Genomic DNA, 16,795 nt, shown 5'->3' with positions numbered 1-16,795 from the left:
GTGTTTTAGCCCAAAAAATAGCCCAAAAAATATGTACTGTGGCGACACATTGGGATAAGATCCTACCATACTTCTAAACCAATTGTATTTTGACAAGTGTAAGAATTTCTGAAGATCCGACCAAATTTTTGAAAATCTTGAGGGACCTGTCCATATTTTCTCATTAAATAATTATCTCGGTGTGGACGGATTATAAATAAATCTTGTCGGTGTTGACAGATTATAAATAAATCTTGTCGGTGTGGACGAGATTTCAACTTATAAGAACAAAACCAAAATATCGTCTCCTTCGTACAAATTCATCTCAAATGCGTATTGGAAGACGGAATTTAAAGGAGCATTTTTCAAGGTTATTAGAATTTGGATGGATAAGTTAGAAAATATAAAAAAAAAAAACCGTTCGCGAAAACTGCTTTTGAGATAATTATTTAGTGAGAAAAGATAGACGGGTCCGTCAAGATTTTCAGAAATTTTTACACTTGTCAAAATACAACTGGTTTAGAAATATGGTCAGAACTTATCCCAACGTGTCGCCTCAGTCCATATTTTGTGGACTACTTTTGGAATATTGGAGCATTTAGGGATAAAACATATTTTCTCTCTCTAAAAAAAAGATGCACCAATCAGCCTGTGTCTGAATGGTTGAGTGTTATGTGTCTTATGTCCAAGGCTTGATGCAAAACTACTATCGAGCCGGATGTCTTACCGGAAGCAGCCTCCCTATCCCTACGGGATAGAGGTAAGACCGTCTACATCTTACCCTTCTCAGACGCTACCATAGCTTTGCTATTGGTGGGATATACTGAGTTCGATGATGATGAAAAAAAAGGCTACTTTAGGAATTTTCCCAAAATAAATTGATCAAATTCAGATCCGAATACTAATCAACATCAATCGGACTTACACAAATCAATCAAAGCACAAATTACAACAGCTACCTAACAACAAATCTATGAAAAAATTAGGTTAAAAAACAAACTAATAAATATAAATTAATATTCAGATCCGAATAACAATCGGAGTTGAACAGATCAATTGAATCACAAATTGCAATAACTAGCTAACAAAAAATCAATTAAAAATTAGGTTAAATAAAATTTGATAAATATAAACTGATCATATTCAGATCCGAATAACAATTGGACTTAAAACACATCAATTAAATCATCAAACTATAATAACTGAAACACTTAATCAACAACAATCAGACTTAAAGCAGTTCAACCGAACCAAAAATTACAACAACTAGCTAACAAAAATCTATGAAAAATTAGGTCAAAAAACTATAAATACAGATTGATCAGATTCCGATCCGAATCGTAATCAACAACAATCCGACTTAAAACATATCAATCGAAGCACAAATTACAATAACTAGCAACTAAATCGGAACAAAATTAGGTTATAATATTGACGAGTATAATAAAATTGATCGGATTCAGATCCGAATACTAATCAACAACAATCGGACTTAAAAAACTGATAGAATATAAACTAATCAGATTCAGATCCGAATTCTAATCAACTAGCTAACAAATCTATGAAAAATTAGGTCAAAACTGACTGAAATTGAAGCTTTAATTAACAATAATCGGACTTACAATAACAAGCTAACAAATCGGAACAGGGTTATTAGGTTAAAAATAAAAAAAGTTGCCTGAGCGGATTAAATTGACGTGGGACGAGAGAATTAAGCATGATTTGATAGACTTAAACCTTTCCTATAGGAATTCGTGGAGAAGTAGAATTAGAGTCAAGGATTTTTAGGGAGGAAGGAATTATTAGAGCTTCTATATATATAGTATTAGTATTATTATTAGTATTATTCTTCTCATATATATATAATATTAGTATATTCTTTCCATATATTATTATTATTATTATTACTATTACTGTTGAACATTGACTTCCTTTATACTGTTTTATACATATGTATTTTATAGTTGAGGGTCTCTTTGAAAGCCATATTTTTATCTCTTTGGATAGAGGTACAGTGTGCCTACATCCCACCATCCCCAGACCCTACCTATAGCTTGTTGTTGATGGGACTTCACTGGGTATGATTGATTGATTAAAGATAGATTGTTTGTTGATATAGAGTGGAGACAGTGAGAATAAAAATCTAATGATGATAATATTCTTGTTTTTAAGTTTTTTTTAATATTTAGTAAACCCTGTAAAACTCGCTTGTCCGAAAGTCCACTAGTCGTAAAACCAGACACCCTCAAATTCGAGATCGCAAAGATCTCATTTTTCTTTCATTGAGTCACCCATAGGGCCATACCACTCTGTAAGGTTTGAACGTATGTCTACTTTAAAAAGGTATGAGTTCTTACCACCGCGTCACATTATAAAGTTAACAAGAAGTGTGAATTTACTAAGATTAGAATATAAAATATAATGATAATACTGATAACATTAACATTTATGTTTTTAATTTTTTTTTAATAATTATTTGATTTATAATATTCTTTTCTAAACGATAACTTGACGTAATTTCTCTAATGTTACTTCTAAATTATTTTATTTTAGTTCATTGGACTTGAAAACTTTCAATATCTAAGTTTTATCAAACATATTGTTACTGTTTGGACAAAGACTTTCATATTCGATTTGTAGTTTTAAAATATGGCTTGAAAGATCCAAATTAAATTAATATAGTTTGTAAAAGTGTCGGTGAGAATATAAGGGTGGGTGGAATGGTGTTCTCGAAGATTCATCCAGAAAGGATTTTGAGTCGGTATCGAAATTGACGGAATGGTGTTTCCACTCATTTTTCTACCATTTTTTCCAATCCTTTAACCCTCAGCATATTATTACTTTTATTACGTGGTAGTATATCTATACTATATATAATATAGAAGAAGTTAGAGATCTCTTGAGTACAATCTATATTGCAACATGTACAAGTTTCAAATGCATAAAATTTAAATAAATAAGGGTATTTTTGACTTTACACCAATCACTAACCGTAACTTCTAATTGTGATTCTATATTTACAATATATACCCCGTAAAACTTACACTATATACCCTTAAACTTTTGTTAAGTTTTGTAATATCTAGAAATGTTAACACATACTACCTCTCATCTTTATAAAAAAAATGACAAACTTACATTTTTTTTTGCTTTCGTCTATATTTTTAAATATATAATGTTCTTAAAAAAAACCGAACCAACCTTATGACGTGTTTATTTTTGTCTACGTTTCGATATAAAAAAATTGCAAAACCGATTTGTAGATTATAATGTACAAGTCAATGAAGCATTAAAGTACAACTTAGTTATGCAACTAGAAACCTATAAAATGTTTATAAACACCCTTGTTTTATTTTACATTATCAGCTATGAAATTTCAAAACCAACCCACCCAATTATATAATTCAATTACAAAACCATTAGAATAAAATAAACTCAATCTACACATAAACTTCTATTTAGTTGTGGAATCACAAAATTATCCACGTATCAGTATATACCAAAAAATTATTAATATCAAATGATCGACAATTTTTAAGTTAAAGAAAGGTTTATTATAGTTTCTACGAAGTTGAGGGCGATAACCTCAACTTTTATCCGACCGAGTTCCTAAACTAACTAAATGTTAGTGGTTTCCGCATCATAAACTTCGATTGAAGATTGGATGTCCAATGATTGCAACATTGTAAATTGTCGCCGTCGTCGCATCGCGCGGGCACTCTATTAGTCACATAATAAAAGTCTGGCTTGTCTTGTTTATCTTTTGATCAAAATGTATACAAATATACAATTATTTATGTTTCTGTACAACATATCATATATTATACTTTCATTATGTAAAAGTATACTTATAACTTAATATAAAAAAACATTATAATTACATAAAATAGCATGCTCACTAAGTCTCGTGAGCATTCATCCTTGTGGGTTGTTGGTGCATTTAGAAGTCAAGAAACGAAGCCAACTTTTCAAACAAGTCGGTTTGTGTTTCAAAACGATAGAAAACGTCAAATCTTTGCCCTTTCTTTGGATAAAAAACCGCCTGCCTTTCAAAAACCTAGTATAGAAAAATTGGTGTAATTTCGATTTCTAATGTTGTGTTTTGTTTGGCCTCTGGCGCCTTGCTAGCTTGTTTTAATAAAATTTGTCGTCCAAAAAAAAGTCTCGTTAGTATAGAACTATAGACGGTGCACGCTCAGTTATTAAACCAACTCGCTTTTAGGCTTCAACTCGGGCTTAGGTCAGTTTAATTTGAGATTTTATAAGCTAACCTCGAGTAACCCACAAATGGCTCAAGTGAAGTAACAAACTATAAAACAAAATCTAGTAACTAAAATGAAAGTATTTACACACGCGCTAATTATAATTAACTTAATGTTACCATCAAATAATCATATGAAGGTTAACATAACATATAAGCAATAAAACACGACACAAATAGATCAAAAAGTTATTGAACTTGTGCAGTCGATGCAATATCGTATAACAAGAAACCGGAGATAAAAACTCCAAAACCGACACATGGATTATGTTTATGTACTCGTAGGAAAATGGAAAATATAGATAAACATATGTGTTATTGAATAATAATGAGCAGTTCTACATCCCCTGGTCAACGAGATAATCGCCCAACCTCTCGACAACCATGTTGCATTGTCCCGGTGCAACGGGCTCATCATAAAAGCCCATAATCATGGCCTGGCCCGTTTTCTTGATGCATACTCCTCCAGCTCCCTGTTAAATCAAATTTAATATGGTTTATTAAAAAATAATAGCCAGATCACGAAGGAGGTGCGAAATGAGTGGTTTTTCAAGCTCAAGCTCAGATTGGGCTTGGCATGCATTTATTATGTTTTATGTATATTTATATTTATTTTTTATATATTTTAATTATATGTATAACAAAATATATACCGGTTACTTATTTTATCATAATTTTGTATATAATAATAACTGAAGAAATATATATTAGTATATCAAATAAAAATTATATAAAAAATAGGCTTGTTTTTAAGCTCGAGCTTGTATACGCCCGGCTCGATTTGAGCTTTTAGCGAGTTGATCTCGAGTAGCTCATAAGCAGCTTGGCTCGTTTGCACCCCTAGGTACATACGGAGTTTTATTCATTTATTTATTTTATTTATTTATTTGTATTAAATGATAATTTAACATGTTGCTTAAATTACGCCAAACATAATCGAGCTGGCTCAAGCGCAACTTTTCAACTCATAAAAATAAAATAGTCAAACCGAACCAACTCGTTTAACTTCGAGCCCAAGCCCAAGCCCATCTGGCTTGGCTCAATTACAACCCTAGGAGGGAGCAAAATAAAAAAAAAAAGATTTATTTGCATATCTGTATTTTTTATTTTATGCAAGAATTATTTATTTATTACTTTATTTATTTTATCTAAATTATTTTTCAATATGTTACTATTGTATGCAAGTAATATATGTACATGTATATAAAGAATGTTTATATACAATCACAATGCTAAAAGTGTAAGTATGTACATTGTACAATAAGGTGGCAATTTCAACTCATTACTTATATACGGGTTGAATTGGGTTAATTTTGTCTAAACGGGTCAAACAGAAAATAAAAAGCAACCCGACCAGGACCGTTTTAACCTGTATATTAACTATTAACTAGCAACTAACAGGTTTTGGCCAGAATGCGTTTAGGTTAATATTACCTTCTTTCCACGGATAACAGCACCAGCCTCGCCTTGGAGTACCATATATTTTGCACCCGCGATGAACATACCTGTCGGGGCAAGGTGACCGGTTTCATCAAATTCTTTGATGATGCCTTTCATCTCCTCAGGTTTAAACTGCAAAATATAATAATAATAATAATAATAATAATAATAATAATAATAATAATAATAATAATAAAAGGTGACAAAAGTAAATTTTATAACCAGCAAAAGTATTTTTTTTCTTTAATTCCGTAAACAAATTAGGAATGCAAAAATCAGTCACAAAATCTCAAAATAATATCCTGGAAATAAATATGTTCGGATGTTGTGATTTGGTTTTAGGGGTGTGCACGTTTGGGGTTGGGTCTGTTTTGTGCTAAAAGCAAACGGAAAACGGAAACTCGGTTTTTTAACTTTTAAAAACCATTCGGTTTCGCCTTTTGAGTTTAAAACCTTTGGGCCAAAATAATATTTCACCCAAAATAATTAATTTTGGCCTAAACTGTTTTGTTAATTAAAAATAACTAAATATTATACACTAGGTTAAAATATTTGAGTTACATAAGCATAAAATTCTTATAAATTACTTCAAATTAATTATGAAATTTTACAAAATTTGATTCGGTTGGGTTTTATTACATGGCATACCAAAATCGAACCGTAAGGATGAGATTGGTATACCGAAAACAGCGAAACCATATACTGAATACCGTACCGATTTTTTCAGTTTGGTACCAATTAGTTTAGGTACCATTAAGAATTACCAAAACCTATACCAAAAACATGAAAATCGGTACCGATACGGATTTTGTTCACGGTTGGTACCAGTTAGGTATCGGTGCCATTAAAAATGCCGAAACCAAATCGTACCAATTTCGATAACATGAAAATCGAGTACCAATAAAATTACCGGTACCAATAAAATTACCGAAACCGAATGATACCGATACCAAAAACATGAAAATCAACGTTGGGACCATTAAAAACACCCACCAATACCGAAACATAATGATTTTGTTCGGTTGGTACCAGTTAGGTACCGGCACCATTAAAAATGCTGAAACCAAATGGTTCCAATTTCGATAACATGAAACTCGAGTACCAAAAAAATTACTTTTTTTTTGAAAGGCCAATAATATTAAAGGAAAAAAGGGCTACTAACAAGACGCGAGAAGCCCAACAATGTACGCGAAAAGAAAATAAACCTTACAAGGCGAAAAATTACCGGTACCAATAAAATTACGAAAACCGAATGATACAAATACCGATACCGAAAACATAAAATCAGCATCTGGGACCATTAAAATCACCCACAAATACCGAAAACCAAATGATTTTGTTGGTTGGTACCAGTTAGGTACCGGTACCATTAAAAATACCGAAACCAAATGGTACAAATATCGAGGACATGAAAATCAAATACTTGTACGGTTGTACCATTAAAATTACCAAAACCAAATAATACCGATACCGAATGATACCAAGACCGAAAACATGAAAATCAATCTAACATATAATAATAATAATCAACCTGTGGAAACTTAGCACTCTGAGCCCAAACGGTACCATCAAGACCAAGAATAGCAGCAGACGTCAGATGCTGACCAGTGCCTTCAATGTCACACATCAAGTGGTCATCTACGTATGTTTGCCACGACATTTTTAACACGCTAATTAAATTACTCTCTGTGTTTAATCAATTCAAACTTAATTTCTAGGGTTAAATAAACAAGATTTTGAAGAGTAAATTGTCCGACGACCGCTTCATACGTCCATTCAATTTCCCTCATTCTCGCCGGACCGGAGGATATCGTCCGTTTATTATTATTTTCAAAACGAAATTAAGTCAAATTACGCTTTTGGTCCTTTAAGTTTATAACTTTTTTTTCCGGTAATTGATCTTAAACTAAAGAAATATCAAGAGGCATCCTATACATTTTAAAAACCTTGCTCGTTCCGTCCTTTTCACTAACGGGTGTTGGATTTTTCCGTTAAGGTTAAACTAATGTCATGTGCAAGGCGCATGACACTGGGTTTAACGGAAACGTCCAGTTAGCTGTTTAGTTCACGAAAATGCATATTTACATGTGTTCTACATGATCAGAACTTTTATATAACACTTGCTGCCCTCTATTTAAGTGTGTATCACATTTTTACTTGTGTGGCATTGATCAGCAAGTAATTATCATTACCCTTTCATCCAGGTTTTACTTTTTTATGAAGAACTTAATTTAGATAAAGCAGTCATGTTGATACTAGTTATAAATGGCGTTAAACGTTATACATCCGAACGACCAACATGTTCATATAATGATTCTCTAATTTAGTTGCATATAGAATTTCTTATTTTAGTTGCAGTATTTAACAAAACAAAGTTAGACAATAAATTTAAACCAAAATTTTGAACATACATGAACATGAAAATAACTTTTACTCTACCTTAATGACATTAAAAGATGTTGATCAACCAATTCTATTCATGTTACTCTACAACATTGATAGCGTAAACTTGATTACATAAAGACAATGAAAAAGTCATATTATCAATTATCACATCAACTCAAAAATGAAGTCTCGGCTCAATGAAGCTCATATCGAGTCTCAAACATAATGTCGAGTGAAAGTCGAGCTAACTCGACTCGATTAAATCACTTAAATGGTCTTGAAGAAGCAACTACACTCAACCAATATGTAAATGATCAGAATGAAACAAATGTGGAGATTATGAAGACTTATAAACTAAGAGATCAAAGTGATTATTGTAACATAAAAGAAATAAGGTTAATCGCCAACACGATAAGATCTTCCTCTGAACGCTCCGTTAGTGTTGCTACTTTCACGCATTGGCGTATATTTCCGAACTCCAATCCTATACTTTGCGACGATCTTATGCCTATGCAATCTCAAGTTAAGAAATTTCAAAGAAAATGACACGAAAAATAGTTACAAAGGAAACAAGTCAAAAATCGGCCACAGTGTATTTTTAATGAAATTAAGATTATTTCTTAATCATATTTGATACAAACTAATAATTTATGGGCTTTTAGATAAAATATAAAGTTTCCAAATTTATTCTATTTTTGTTAAAATAATATTAGTTTTTTAATAATTTATGGGCATTGTAACTTACCATTTGAAGAAAAAAAAATGATTCAGGCTAATGCAACCAGTACAAAAAATAAATAAATAAGCCATTTTGACCCGTTACCTGACCTGCCCATTTGAAATTCAAGTGGCAAGCTAGAGTTGGTGTGCAGAACTAATAAAAAAGGATACACCAATTTAGGCGTTTGCAGCATAAACTCCCCCCCGGATAGCGGGTGCAAGACCGTCAAGAAATAGTATAGGTGGCCCGCTATGATGCCATATAGATCAGGCCCGAGTGGTGAACCGAATATCACATCCATAGCAAGCATGGCCCATGGCAAATAGAATGCCTGCAAAATAGTATGGAGGTTTTACAGGCGGCAATTTTAACCCGTTTTCTTATATATGGGCCCACCATATTTTATCATCACGAGATCTAACAGTAAAAGTTATAACCAAATAAAAAAGTCGACAATAATTTTATTTTTTTACTTCAAAATACTGACATCTGCTTCCTGGATTAAGGCTCATTGGATTTTAATAACCCCGACTAAAGGCTATTAGCCGATAATAATCCCAACTGAGTTTATCGCCACTGTTGGTCCCAAATTTTAAAAAACTGGCTCTCAGTGGTTTGTTAAAAAAAAACTTAACGACGTTAACTTTTTTTTCTAAATTTCAAACTAAGTTTTTAGGGCTTTTGATCACAAGGATGATACGAGTCGATTGATGCTACATTATGACATTTCCCTATGCTTCTAATATTACTGGTTTTTGTAATCATGTTTAACGTGCTAATGGGTCAACCCATAAACTCGACACATCCTAAAAACTACCAATATACAACCAAACACACTTTGCCCGTTTAGCAACCTCATAGTTTATACATGTTGATCTAAAAAAAAAAATATCACGAAAAGTGGGGAGGGGGGGGGGGGTTACCTTTAGTTGAACGAGCCCGTAAATATTGATATTGGCATTTGGAAATTCTCTGCTCCACATGTACAAGAGCATAAAAACGAGCGATACACCCATAAAGTATGACTCGACGAAAGGTAAGGCGGATAACACCTAAACAAGCATATAATATTGTTTTTTAAAAATAGCCATAACATATAAACATGTTGCAGCATGATGACATATATTTCACATACCATAAGCGTTAAAGATCCGAATATCATCATCCATAAGAAGTCTGCAGTACGCCTGTTAAATGGCCCGTTCTCCAGTTGAACTCCGTATCTTGCTCTAAACAAAAAAAAAAAAAAAAAAATCTTGCCAATTCTCAAAACATGAATACTTATGACTGAAACATACAACATTAATAAGCGGATCCCGAAATTCATAGAGAACGGACCGAGAAATACGAAGTTCGTAAGAAGTCTCCACACCTGACATAACAAGTTAAAACAAACATGTTACAATTGTCATCTTTTTTTATTTATTTATTTTTTTTTAAGATGTCATACCTGAAAATGATAAAAGACCTCCTTATGTATTAATGCAATATAATATATTGGCAGCAGCTGCAATGAAACTGCTGCAGTAGTCACTAAACACAAGGTCCCATATGCCTTGCTTATAGGTGGAAGTGAATTGTACCATCTGCGAAAAAAGTTTGTATGCAAGGCGTTCGTTTTAAAAAAAAATACTGCATCCATATTCATACGTAAATGTAGAACATATGCGAACGTACATGTAGCGGTTTTCAAGCTCAAAATATGAAGGACACATCTAATCACATATTCATGTAGTAGTTAAATAGTTAACGTATGCAAGGCGTTTGTTTTTTTAAAAAATACTGCATAATTATTTATAGATACTATATTAACTTGTAAACTACTAAAATACAAGATACTCTCATCATGTCTGGTAATTTATTCAAATACTCAAACCAATTGCTCGACCGATGGTCACATTTGTTAAAATACTAGTCAACTGCATAAGGTTATTAAGGTGTCGCATCAGACAGTAGCACATGAACATCAGCAGTGATGCGATCTCATCGCTACATCATGTGCATTGCGCATTTTGCACTCATGATGCGCGCATTTTAAAACCAAGGTGAATATAAAAAGTTATCTATAGTACTTAAATAATTATATTATTGCTAGATTTTACAATTTTTTCTCTACACTTAATACTACTATACTAGACATGTATTCCTTTTTGGGCAGAGGTTAAAAATGATGCCTAATAATAATACTCACATGCCTAATAATAATAGTAATAATTATGTATGTGTTCAGTGAATAATTTGTGAACCGTTCGGCAAGAAGTTCGTTGTGTTTGTGATAGAAACCCAAAACTTAAACAAGAAATTAAAGGATAGTTGGCCCGATTCGAGATGGGCTATTCTCCAATTAATCCTATTCGAGAAGGATTAGATCTCCATTACAAGAATTTAACCAAGTAAATTCATAAACATAAACATTGACTCCCCCTAAACCTAGAACAAAATATATAAATAAGCATCAACAAAATAATAACTGGCCCTAAAATTAAGCTAATAGAATAATAACCGGCCCTAATCTTCAGCATCTCATTTACTCACCTTCCCCCTTTTTTCAATAACATCTTTGACCAAGATTTGGGATCTTATCAATTTGTTTATAAATAAACAAACTGGCCATGAACAAAAAAAATTCTTCATTTAGCTAAACTAACAAACATGAACACATGCCTCGTTCTTTCATTTATGTTCGTGAACTTTGTTCACTTAAATTCGTTTCAACCCAGTTATATATGTTAGCTTATTTATGTTCATGAACTTTTCGTTTATATAGGTAATGAGCGAACATAAACGAACATGAACATTAACTAGAAAACCCCTTTCTTTTAATTGGCCGTGTTCAGTTAAAGTTAAACAAACTAACACGAAACATGCTCCGTTCATGTTTGTTTAGGTTCGGTTTTTTTGGTTTTGGATCGCGGTTAGGTTTGAAATTTATACAATAGATAGTAATCATCAATCTGAGTCACAATTGACACACGACCCATAAACTATGATCTAAGCAAACAACTAAAACTGTAAATAAATAAAGATCGTAATAATAATTACGTAAACATGCAAATAATAATAATAATAATAATATAAAACGTTACGTACTCTGCAGGTGACGACATTAATTCCAACAGGAGGATGACGTATTATGAAGACGTTCAGAATGCATATGCATTTTTTTATTTTGTGTAAATTTTGTTATTATACAAGAAGATTGGTTCTTGATTGTACCCGACCCGTTTTAAAATTAAAAGGGTTATAAAAGTTATTCTTGGATTGGGATGGTTTTAGGTAAAGGATCGAATGGAGCGAAGGCTTGCCCGAGTTGAAAAACATAGGGTTTGTCGGACAAATTAAACAGTCGGATCCGACGGAAGCATGAACTAAACCTTCAGATCCGACCATTTATTATTACGTCGGTTTGTTTCATTAATCCGTCGGGCAAAACCGTAAACTGTCGGATCCGATGGAATAGCATGCTTTGCGGTGCGTCATGATAGGGTCATTAATCAGTCGGATCAGAAACGGTTTTTGTCGGATCCAACGGAATTTTTAGGCTAGTTTTGGAATTTTGGTTGGTCTTGGGTTATTTCTGGAAAACCTTGGTCAAATAGGCTACTTTGGGAACTTTTTCCCTTTTTTTAAATTAAGGGGGCTAATTGTAAGGTGTGGGAAGAATAGCTAGAAAGAAAAATAAATAAAGTTAAAAGAATTGAATACTAATTGGAAATGGACATATGTTGATACTAAAATTTTCGGTATGTGTAAGGGTATTTGGGGCGTTCCTCATGTTTGTTCTCAGGTTGATTGGTGTCATTGGGTACACCGCCGCCATTAACTCGATTTGGCATTTCGGCTTTGTATTTCGATTTGTACAACCTGATTGTGCTTTTAATATACAAAGGTTTGCCATCTTACTCGAGCCCTCATTTTTTTAACATATCATTCTTATAACACATCTAATGAACCCTTTTAACCTCATGACACGTTTCACCATTATACGACACATGAACACTGCCCTATACATCTAACACGTCTTAAGACTAAAATAAGCATTTGACCACTTCCCTCGTAACCTTGGCACATAACATGGCTAAACCAACACAAAATCATCGGTGCATGGTTTGCAAGTCATTTGAGTTATTATAAGTTGTGTTCGACTATCAACTTGGTCAACATGTTACACTTTATAACCAAAAATGGTCACATCATAAGACCCCTAGTCACACCCAATTTAACCCACCAACATTCAAGAAGACCAATCACCCCACTTGAGCTACTAAATCTTTCAATCTCAAACTACACAACACCATTCACAAACCATATAAAATTCATGGTTTGGGAAAGAGTTTTAAAAATATTGTTTAGTTATAAAAACTATTCTAAAAATAATAAAAAAGGAGATAAGTGATACAATGTGTACCATAACTTATTAAACTATCTACATTGCTTAAGCCCTTTCCCTCCACCCGTCTCTTCTACTCGGTGCCACCTCATCTGACCAACCCCCCCCCCCTTCCCGACGCTAGATCTGTGAGTCCCCCATATCTCCACTCAAAGCCACCCTTAAGTTCGCCCCCCCATCCTTCTTGTCATCCAACTACATCATCTCATATCATCAACCGTAAGGACGTGTCTCCTCCTCCTCCTCCTCCTCCTCCTCCTCTTCTTCTTCTTCTCTGTCATTGAAGATAGTCTTATATGAAAGTTATCATCTAGAAGTCCCTCTTCGCTCATAGCCCATCACGTGTCATCCACTAACTCCTATTAGAGTTTGAATATATCATAAAACCACACTTTGAATATGTTGTTACAATGGGTATAAATAGAAGATACAAGAGCTTAACTTTAGAAATACAATAAATACAAATATATAAAATGCATAAGTTATGGAGATAATTTCTCCATCTTTAAGTAGCCATGATTCTTGGGATTGATATGATTATTATCCTTAATATGCCCCCCCGCAAGATGGACGACCATAGGATAAGTCCAATCTTGGATAAAAGTGGATGATTATGGTATTTAAGAAATATAAGAAGTTGATGAAGTTGAAGATGTAAATGGGGATGAATCAAAAGTAAAATATATTTTGTGAGTTTTTTTTAGGGTGAATGAAACAAAAGTAAAATATAAAAGGTGGGGTTCGCTGGAAAAATGAGGGCGGCGGTGGTGATAGGGTAATAGGTTTTGCAAAACCTAATTGATGTAAAGAGAGAAGCAGTTGTGATTGAAGAGGTAACCATTGCAATGGTGATGTAGGTAAATGTGTTTTTTTAAGGGATTTCGATAGAGATGATGGGATCATAGTGTCCTACGTGGCCATCGTGGGCCCCACACATATTAACATTACTATAATCAGTATCTTCATTCTTCAGTCAGAATCTCACTCATTTTCTTCCAATTTCTTAATCCACGAAATTGGACACTAAATTGATCAATTTCTTCCTCAATTTCGTACAAATTTAGTAATTTCGCCTAGGATGTGTATTGATCAAAGGCTCGACAGTGGATCTTTAATAAATTCTCCTAGGATGTGTACTGATCGTTTTCCATCTTCAAAATAATTAGAATGAAGTTACAAACAGTAACTGCATGCAAGTTGATTTTGTTGTCCATAGCAGTAAGAACCAAAACAGAAGAGCATCTTATTGATTATGTTTGGGGAATCGAGAAGACAAAGCGGTGGTGAAGAGGCCAAGAAAAACAAAACCGTCCATGAAGAGTACGATCAAGAAACGAGTTTGCGGTCGGTTTTATGGATCAAAGGAGACGTACTCTGATACCATATAAGAATATGGTCAAAATCAATGTTTATATCATTCACAAACTGATCAATACATATAAGGTACGATGTTTGACCAACTATAATAGACACATAATTAAAAACTCTTAACAACCAATCATTTTTTGAAAACTTTTTTTAAATGTTAACATTATTTGGGATTAATTTTTTCATAATTTATATATAAATTTTACACATATGAATCACAAATTTATATATATATATATATATATACACTAGCTTATATCCCGTGTTACACACGGGTTAAAAAAATTATTTTAACACATTAATATTAATAAATATAATCTATGAAAATTTAAAAATCAAAATAACATGTAACCAAGTAACTTAAATACGTAAACACAATTAAAGATAAATAATAAGTGCATAAAGTTATGTTTTTAAAATGTTACAAAATGTTCAAATGAGAGTCAACTTCTAATGGGAACAATACAGATTTTTTCGGTCATACTCACAAATGAAACAACACTAAATTGGCATTATAAGTGATCATAATGTTTTCCCATAAAAGTTTACGAACTTGACAATTCACATTACTACAAATGGACTTAAAAAGAGCATCTTTCGAGAACCTGTGATTCATAAATCCGCCATCAAATGTTCTTCATGGCGTCCGAATTTTCTTGATATTTTCTGCATATCAACACAATATTATAAATCGAAACCACGGGATTTTTGAATACCGAGTCAACCATGAATTTAATCAATCAACCGATCCAACGATCCTTTGATTCGTTCAAGGTTTAATATCAATTGTAATCAAGAAAATCAAAAGCATACTACAAAATCCAATTCATAACCCATTTCAAAATTGGTCAAATATCACAACCCAGATTTCAAAACCAAATATAGTTTCAACATCAATGATAATCAAGAAATCAAAAAAATACTTTAAAAAACCAATCTTTAATCAAATATTCAAAACCCATTTTCAAAATCAATCACACATCACAACCCAGATTCCAAAATCCAACACCAAACTTTCAGCTTCCAATCAAAAAACCCAACACCCAAAACTCAAAATAAAAAAAAAGTCAACAATCAATATCATTCTTTACCTTATCGATTCTAATCAAGAAAATCAAAAGGATACTTTCAAAATCCAATCTTTAACCAAAAATTGAAAACCCATATACCAAAATCCAATATTTTAACATCCAATCAAAAACCCACAACCAAAAACTCAAATTTCAAGAAAAGTCAACGTTAAAAATCACATCTGATCAAGAAAATCAAAAGGGTACTTTCAAAATCCAATCTTTAACCCAAAACCCACAAACCCATATACCAAAATTAAGAAGAAACCCCTAAATCAAGAAAAAATCACTAAATCAAGAAAAGAAATATATTCGTCAATTTCATTTGAACTAATTTCAAAAAAAACACAAAAAAAAATAAAATACCATTAACTCCTTCCATGGCTCCATTAACAACATGCTGAGCTGCTACATTGCTTAATAGTTGTTGTCGGTCCAAACAATCTGTCTGCAAAATAACAGTGCAAAACTCTCAATAATCAAAATACCTCAAAAGGGGTTCAGGTAAAAATTTAATTAGGTATACAAACTAACTAACCAAATCCATACACAGTTTTCGAACTTTTGAAACCAACAAAAAGTGCCTTCATTGCAGTCATATTCAAACCTACATCCATCACCGGGTTGTAATGCGTTTGCTTCCATGAATTTGTCCCATTTGGCAAATTATATCTCAAAAAACAAATCACACCAACTGCATGACACCAAAAGCAAACACAAAAACAAAACGAAAGATAAATAAAATAACCTTATTACATATGATGTTATGAAAAAATACCATACCTTATTCTCATTTCTAATTGCAGCTCAAAAACATAATACAAGGGAGGAGGATGACTTATTATCTCAACTAAAAAAGTATTCTTTTATTAGATTGTAGATTAATTGCTAAATGGCTTTATGAACCTAATTAAATAAAATTCTTGTATGTTTTATGTTTCTAGAGAGACTGTATATCTGCCTCCCATACGTAACACCATAACCCTGTGTGTGAGAGTATTGTAAAAATCATTGTTCAACTAAAACACAAAACTGATGCAATTCAAAAGTTTATTTAACTCATTTATAAAAAAACAATAATTTTGGCCAGTTGTCAAAAAAAATGCAATGGTATTTTTGACCCGCTTAGTAAAGTAACTCATTCTGATGTGTTTACTATGAATGGTAACTTTGATCCGTTC

The 16,795-nt window shown here is 32.6% G+C and overlaps 2 protein-coding genes across 2 annotated transcripts; both read right to left on the bottom strand.

Moving 5' to 3' along the window:
* Positions 1-4,249: 4,249 nt before the first annotated feature.
* On the bottom strand, positions 4,250-7,361 carry LOC143583401 (profilin). Its single transcript, XM_077065715.1, has 3 exons — positions 7,212-7,361; positions 5,675-5,812; positions 4,250-4,713 (listed from the first exon to the last, which is right to left on the bottom strand). Exons 1-3 carry the CDS (start codon positions 7,338-7,340, stop codon positions 4,579-4,581), a joined length of 402 nt encoding a protein of 133 aa, XP_076921830.1. The 5' UTR covers positions 7,341-7,361; the 3' UTR covers positions 4,250-4,578.
* Positions 7,362-8,364: 1,003 nt separating this feature from the next.
* On the bottom strand, positions 8,365-16,408 carry LOC143583405 (derlin-1-like). The gene is made up of 9 exons (XM_077065718.1): positions 16,393-16,408; positions 16,153-16,308; positions 15,981-16,058; positions 10,237-10,418; positions 10,085-10,158; positions 9,922-10,015; positions 9,710-9,838; positions 8,957-9,117; positions 8,365-8,573 (listed from the first exon to the last, which is right to left on the bottom strand). Exons 1-9 carry the CDS (start codon positions 16,406-16,408, stop codon positions 8,462-8,464), a joined length of 1,002 nt encoding a protein of 333 aa, XP_076921833.1. The 3' UTR covers positions 8,365-8,461.
* Positions 16,409-16,795: the final 387 nt, after the last annotated feature.

The sequence above is a fragment of the Bidens hawaiensis genome, unplaced genomic scaffold, assembly GCF_021521415.1.
Source record: "Bidens hawaiensis isolate Kalapana, Puna unplaced genomic scaffold, B.hawaiensis_p1.1 tig00032385_1, whole genome shotgun sequence".
Taxonomy (NCBI): domain Eukaryota; kingdom Viridiplantae; phylum Streptophyta; class Magnoliopsida; order Asterales; family Asteraceae; genus Bidens; species Bidens hawaiensis.
This window is presented reverse-complemented; position numbering and strand designations above follow the sequence as displayed.

Bases quoted from the DNA above. Each gene is read 5' to 3' on its own strand.
- LOC143583401 (XM_077065715.1), bottom strand. From the start codon at position 7,340: ATGTCGTGGCAAACATACGTAGATGACCACTTGATGTGTGACATTGAA. The intron at 5,813-7,211 runs GTTGATTATTAT...TATATTTTGCAG, and splicing joins AGAGTGCTAAGTTTCCACAG to TTTAAACCTGAGGAGATGAA. The intron at 4,714-5,674 runs GTAATATTAACC...TTGATTTAACAG, and splicing joins CTGTTATCCGTGGAAAGAAG to GGAGCTGGAGGAGTATGCAT.
- LOC143583405 (XM_077065718.1), bottom strand. The intron at 10,419-15,980 runs GTATTTTATTTT...ATATGGATGCAG, and splicing joins AGCCATGGAAGGAGTTAATG to TATTTTTTTTTAAAACGAAC. The intron at 8,574-8,956 runs GTATCCTTTTTT...GAGATTGCATAG, and splicing joins CTGCAAACGCCTAAATTGGT to GCATAAGATCGTCGCAAAGT.